General features: G+C 30.2%; 1 protein-coding gene across 3 annotated transcripts in view; it reads left to right on the top strand.

Annotated features, from left to right (window-relative positions):
• The window catches only part of LOC111683951 (aspartyl/asparaginyl beta-hydroxylase), a 12,297-nt gene extending 8,865 nt beyond the window's left edge, over positions 1–3,432 (top strand). For all 3 annotated transcript variants that reach the window (XM_023446062.2, XM_023446065.2, XM_046955776.1), the window contains 5 exons: positions 659–765; positions 1,507–1,747; positions 2,226–2,331; positions 2,405–3,124; positions 3,191–3,432. In XM_023446062.2, the coding sequence (XP_023301830.2) occupies positions 659–765; positions 1,507–1,747; positions 2,226–2,331; positions 2,405–3,124; positions 3,191–3,341 (1,325 nt within the window). In that variant the 3' untranslated portion in view covers positions 3,342–3,432. The remainder of the gene's footprint in view (positions 1–658; positions 766–1,506; positions 1,748–2,225; positions 2,332–2,404; positions 3,125–3,190) is intronic.
• The last annotated feature ends 3,930 nt before the right edge of the window (positions 3,433–7,362 follow it).

A 7,362-nucleotide genomic window follows, 5' to 3' on the forward strand; every position in this document is an offset into this window, starting at 1 on the left:
AAGACTATAGTCTGGACTATAGACAAGACTATAGTCTGGACTATAGACAAGACTATAGTCTGGACTATAGACAAGACTATAGTCTGGACTATAGACAAGACTATAGTCGTACTATAGACAAGACTATAGTCTGTACTATAGACAAGACTATAGTCTGGACTATAGACAAGACTATAGTCTGAACTATAGACAAGACTATATTCTGGACTATAGACAAGACTATATTCTGGACTATAGACAAGCCTATAGTCTGGACTATTGTCTGAACTATAGACAAGACTATTGTCTGGACTATTGACAAGACTATAGTCTGGACTATAGACAGGACTATAGTCTGAACTATAGACAAGACTATAGTCTGGACTATAGACAAGACTATTGTCTGGACTATAGACAAGACTATAGTCTGGCCTATAGACAAGACTATAGTCTGGGCTATAGTCACGGTTATTGATAAGACTTTTATTCAGAATATAACATAAGAATTATTTCCTAGGTCAAAATACAATCCATTTTCAAATTATTTAAAGAAAAATAGATATTTTCTAATTCCCCAAAACCAGGAGTTGCCATGTAGAACATTTTATGTACAAATAATTCTATCTAAAAAAGTGCAAATATCCGCTAATATTAAAAAAATACATTTTCCAATTAACAGAAATAAAACCCAAAACCGGTGGTGGTCCACAATCATTAGAAGATGATGATGATATTGATTTATTTGAACAAGAATTACGAAGAGCCAATGAAGAAATGATGCGAGAGGTAAATTGAAATTATATAAATTAAATGAAATATTCGAAATTTTAATCGTATAATTTTATTTATTTACTTTTTTTCTTATCAGTTTAACTATCATTAGATTATATATATTATCCTTCCTCTACTTAATTTACTTACTTACTTACATTTTTTTAATTAAACCTAAATGCATTAGCTTTAAAATCATTTTAATGCGTTTTCTGTTTTAGTAGATTTTAAGATTTTAATTCGATAACAATTTTAATAAAACCAAAAAACATTTTTTATAAGGAATTTTGAAACTGGAAAATCTACATTAGTAGTTTTGCAATGATTTAATTGGAATTTTGTAAATTTTTGATTTTTTCCGTTTTTTTTGCGGTGTTGCATTTTTGTTTTCGCTTTTTTCCAAAATTAACTTGAGATTTGTGATTTAAATTAAAATTCCTCAAATATTAAACAAAACACCCACTTTAATTTGTTTGTTATTTGTGGTTGAAATCATGAATCTTGACTTAATTTTGTCCTACAGAATGTCCTTTATTAAAAAGTACTAATACATATGCATTTTTATTTTTATTTAATTTAATAATTAAAACATATTTTTTATTTGCTTTAATACTTTATCGCTTTTATTTATTCATTCATTTTATGTTGTTTGTTATGAATCCGCTGTTATTGTGCTTTATCTTCTTCCTCAAATCCTACACAACCGCAACCACAATCCTTTTTCCCTACTTTCCCTCCTTTCCATCAACACCAAAGCATTATGAAGATGCCTTGAAATCCTTTGATCGTCTAATACAAACTTATCCCCATCAACCGCAAACGTATTTGGGTAAAGCCCAAACTTTGGATCAATATGCCGATCAACGTAAAGATAATCGCATGCTAATGGAGGCCATTGAATATTATAAAACTTATTTGGAATTTGATGTTAACGATGACCAACTTTGGGAATATCGTTCGGCGGGCGAGCGTAGTTTACAAAGATTTAGATTTATGGGTGAGTTTTTTCAAGGGACTTATAAACTATACTATAGACTAAACTACAGTTCTGGCCTATAGACAAGACTATAGTCTGGCCTATAGACAAGACTATAGTCTGGCCTATAGACAAGACTATAGTCTGGCCTATAGACAAGACTATAGTCTGGCCTATAGACAAGACTATAGTCTGGCCTATAGACAAGACTATAGTCTGGCCTATAGACAAGACTATAGTCTGGCCTATAGTCTGCCCTATAGACACTTCTATAGTCTGTCTTATAGACTATTCTATAGTCTGCCCTATAGACAAGACTATAGTCTGGCCTATAGACAAGAATTTAGTCTGGCCTATGGACAAAACAATAGCCTGGCCTATAAACAAAACTATAATCTGGTTTGACCTATAGACAAGACTATGGTCTTGCCTATAGACAATAGTGTAGTGTGGCCTAAAAACAATACTGTTACAAAAATTAAATTTTACTTCTTTATAGGTCACTATGCACAATGTCTACCCATACATAATTTACTTATCAAAAAATTTCCTCAACTACCTTCTGTTAGGACTCAATTAGCCATCACCTATTTAATGATCGATCGGTAAATATGTTTAAAAAAAAATCAAAGATATATAATTATCACTAAACTTGATACTAAAACTCATATAGTTTAGACTTTCAGATGCAAAGCGGGTACTTCGAGAAACACTTAAACTTTGGCCCGATGATGGTTTAGCTTTAGTGCACTATGGTTTTGTATTGAAACAATTGGATCATGATTATCATAATGCTACGATATATCTACGTCAAGGAATCGAAAGTGAAGAGGAAGGAACACAAACTGGTATATTCTATTTTCAATTGGGAGAAGCACTGCAACGATTGGGAAAACAAAGTGAAGCTGTTAAAGTTTTTCGTAAAGGTGTTAATTTGAAATTATTTCCCAGTGTTTTTCAAAGATCCCTCTATAATGAGCCCAATTTAAAGGCTCAACCTTTTTGGACCGCAAAAGAAACCACTTATGAAAAGTTTTTTAAAAAATTACAAGACAATTGGTTGGCTATTAAAGCTGAGGGTCTTAATATTCTTAGTAAAATCGGTTATTATATGAATGAATCGGAGAATCTTAAGAATAAAGGTGATTGGAAACAATTCGAATTGTATGCTAGAGGAGAACAGAGGCGAGAAAACTGCCTGCAGGCTCCCATAACTTGTAGTTTAATTGAACAATTTCCAGCCGCACGTGGCTGTCGCCGTGGTCAAGTAAAGTTTAGTGTTATGCATCCGGGCACCCATATTTGGCCGCACTGTGGTCCCAGCAACTGTAGGCTAAGAGCTCATTTGGGTTTGGTGGTACCAAGTGGCACGCGTATAAGAGTGGCCGAGGAAGAACGGTAATTACTAAACTAGTGACTTTATTTCAATTTTGGCAAATAATTTAGTTTTTTTTACGATTTTAGCACTTGGCAAGAAGGAAAATTCCTAATATTCGATGACAGTTTTGAACACGAAGTCTGGCATGAAGGTCAAGGTATACGTCTAGTACTTATTGTTGATATATGGCATCCAGAACTTAGCGAACATCAACGTCGTTCCTTATTTCCTATTTAGATTCTTTTTTTATTTTTATCATTAACAAACAGTTTATTAATTTTATATTTATTTTATTGTTTTTATTATAATTTTTTGTATTATCTTTTATTTAAATGAAAAAAAAATGTTTTTGTATCTCAAGGGTTTGTAATACTAAAATTGTAAAATATTAATTATTGTTAAAATATTATTTTTTAAGTATAATTATTGTAGAAAAGAAAACAAAGAAAAACTCTAGTTTCATATTAATTCAAATAAATCAAAGAAAGACATTTCATTAAATTCAATGTGTATTTGATATTTATTAATAGAAGAAGAAATATAAAAAAATTATATTGTTTATTTATAAAAAAATATTAAAATGTTTAAACATGCAATTGACCGTTACCGACAAGGTTTAGTTATTGTACAAAGTTTAACAAAGTTAATAATTTAAAAGTAATTTAATACCTTTATTATATGTTTTATCATATCATACTAGCAGTGTTGCCAGGTATATGTCAAAAATATCCCCATTTTGGTGATTTTAAGGTGGAAATACAATTTTCTATTTTTTAATTACTCAATATAATACGATTAAGTTTAGACAATTTTGAAATTGCTTTGCCATTTGAAATCAAAATATCAGTATAATTTGTTAACTGAACAATTGCTAATTGAGTTCTATTTACTGTCATACTTATATAGTCCAGTCAATAAACTGATATAATTAAGTCCACACAATAGTTAAGACTATTAACTGGACTATAGTATAGAACATATTCTGGTCTATAGTCTAGACTATAATTTAGTCTATACTCCGACCTATAGTCTAGGTGTAATCTGAACTATAGTGAAGTCTGTAGTCTGGACTGTAATATAGTTTTAGTCTATACTATAGTCAAGTTTCGACTATAGTCTAGGCTATTGTCTGGAATATTGTATAGGCTATTGTCTGGGCTATAGTCTAGGCTATTGTCTGGGCTATAGTCTAGGCTATTGTCGGGGCTATAGTCTAGTCTATATTTTATACCCAAGTAAACTATAGTAGATAGTCTTTGGTTTGGACTGTTATCTAGTTTAAAGTCTAGACTGGATCTGGTCTATGGACTATAGTCTAGAATATAGTTAATTCTATAGAATAGTATATATTCTGTAGACTGGCCTATAGCGTAGTCTACAGTCTGAACTTAGTCTATAGTCAGGACTACAGTACAGTCTATAGTCTGGACTTTAGTCTAGGAGTAGTCTAAACTATTTCCAAGTGTGTAGTCTGGTCTATGGTCTAGCCTATAGTCTAAACTATGGTTTAGTTAATAGTCTGTACTATAGTCTAGTCTATAGTCTGGACTAAAGTTTAGTCTACAGTCTGGACTAAAGTTTAGTCTATACTCTAAACTAAAGGTAGGTGTATTCTGAACTATAGTCTGGACTTTATTCTAGGTGTAGTCTAAACTATAGTCAAGTGTGTAGTCTGGTCTATGGTCTAGCCTATAGTCTGGACTATGGTTTAGTTAATAGTCTGTACTATAGTATAGTCTATAGTCTGCACTAAATTTAGTCTACAGTTTGAACTAAAGTTTAGTCTATACTCTGGACTAAAAGTGGGTGTAATCTGAGCTATAGTCAAATCTGTAGTCTGGTCTAGTGTATAGTATGGACTATGGTCGAGTCAAAAGTCTAAAAAAATAGTTTAGTCTATAGTCTAGCTTAAAGTCTGGATCATAGTCCAGTCTATAGTCTGGACTGTAGTCAAGTCTATAGTCTAGATTAAGTCAAGTCTATAGTCTAGACTATAGTGTAGTCTATTATCTGTACTATTATCTAGTATATAATCTGGGCTATAGTCTGGACAATTACTCTAGTCTATAATCTGGACTATAGTCTTTTTATACAATAGTCTATAGTTTGGACTATTATTAAGTTTAAGGTCTGAAATAAAATCTAGTCATTTATGCTATATCCAGTCTATAGTCTAGACTATAATCTAGTCTATTGTGTGGACTATAGTCAATATTCTAGTATAACGAAGTCTAGCATATTTTCTGGAATATAGTTAAGTCTATAGAATGTATACTCTAGTATATATCCTGTTGTCTGTAGGCTGTCCTATAGTCTGGATTATATCGTAGTCCATAGTCTGAATTAAAGTGTAATCTTTAGTCTAAATTAAATCTAGTCTACAGTCTGGAGTATAGTATAGTCAAGACTATAGTCTAGATTATGGTCTATTGAATAGTCTGAACTATAGTCTATTCTATGGTCTGGACTATAGTTCAATCTATGCTCTAGACTAAAGTCTAAGTGTAGTCTGAACTATCGTCAAGTCTGTAGTCTGGTCTAGTATATAGTACGCACTATGGTCGAGTCAATAGTCTGAAAAATAGTTTAGTCTATTCATTTGTTTAGACTATAATCCAATCAATAGTCTAGACTTTTATCTAGGCTATTGTGTGGACTATAGTTAATAATCTGTTAAAATTAAGTCTGGACTATAGTCTAGTATGTTTTCTGGGCTATAGTTAAGTTTATAGTTTGGTTTAGTTTAAACTATAGTCAAGTCTATAGTCTGGTCTAAGGTCCAGTCTATAGTCTGGACTGTAGTCTAATATTACTTATAGATATAGTTTTAACTATAGTCAGGTCTATGGTCAAGTCTACAGTCTGGACTGTAGTTTAGTATATAGTTTAGACTATAGTCTCGGCTACAGTCTATTCTATAATCTAAATTATTCCAGTTTATATTCTAGTCTATTGTCTAGACTGAACTGTAGTCTGGAATATTTACTATAGTCTGGACTATATTCTAGTCTTTAGTATTAACTATACTATTGTCAGAATAGTAGGCTATTCGTATAATCTGGACAATAATTTAGTCTATAGTCGGATTTAAAGTATAGTCTATAGTATATACTATAGTTTAGTCTACAGTCTATACTTTAGTCTGGATGATTGTGTAGTCTGGACTAAAGTCTATAGTTTGGAATATAGTATAGTCTATAGTCTGGACTATTTAGTCTAATATAAATTTCAGACTATAATCTAATATAAATTCTGGACTATTGTCTAAACTATAGAATAGTTTATACGACAAAAGTTCCTGAAAAAAACATAAGGTTTCCTATAATTGGCAATACTACAGTTAATATACATTGATTTTTAAATATGTATTTACACTCAGAAAAATTATGTCTGTTAAGAAAATTACAGTATATTTGACATTGGTAATATCTGTTAAATCGGATAAATTAAAGTGCACTGTTAAATCGGATAAATTAAAGTTCACTAAAGTGATTTGTGTAGTAGATTCTATGCAGAGTCTTGTTAACATTGATAATTTTGAAGGATTAATTAATATTTTTTGTTTATAATAACCTCCCATTGTAATCAAAATTTGTATGGATCTCTTTTATAGTTTTGCAGGCCTATTGACGTTTTAAATTTAATTTCTTTTGAAATTTAATTACTACGAATTTCTTTAAACAATGATTTATTATCTTATTGATTAATAAACAAATTTTATTAATTGAAAAAAACTTTAATCAGAATATGATAGTTATCGAAACCATAAAATCTGTTTGTTTAAACACAAAAATGGGAAAGTTAATGATATGAAAATTTTGATTAATATTTAAAAGATAACGATATGTTGTGGTAATAACCACAAGCAGATTCATGTGATTTGAATGATATCAAACCAACTATTAGTAGTAAATACTAATAAAATTTAGATTCAACTAAATGAATGACGTGCGAATTATGATTTTTATTTAATCATATGTACAAAGGTTCATGTGTTCAATCAAAAATTTTGAAAAAAAATTATGCCTAGAAACAAACTAAAAATTGTATTATGAATTTAAATTTTTGAGTGTAATTTCTTAATTATATACAAATAATGCAAAATAGTTTCGATAAGTTTTTCACAACTTAATAAATACAAATTAAATAAACGGACATGAAACTTAAGATTTTGTATTTCTATAGTTTAACTAAATTATAAAAACCTCTATGAATTATGAATGAACATTTATTCAAATAACAAGTTGTCAATTAAACG

Source organism: Lucilia cuprina, chromosome 6 (genome assembly GCF_022045245.1).
Source record: "Lucilia cuprina isolate Lc7/37 chromosome 6, ASM2204524v1, whole genome shotgun sequence".
NCBI classification, from domain to species: Eukaryota; Metazoa; Arthropoda; class Insecta; order Diptera; family Calliphoridae; genus Lucilia; species Lucilia cuprina.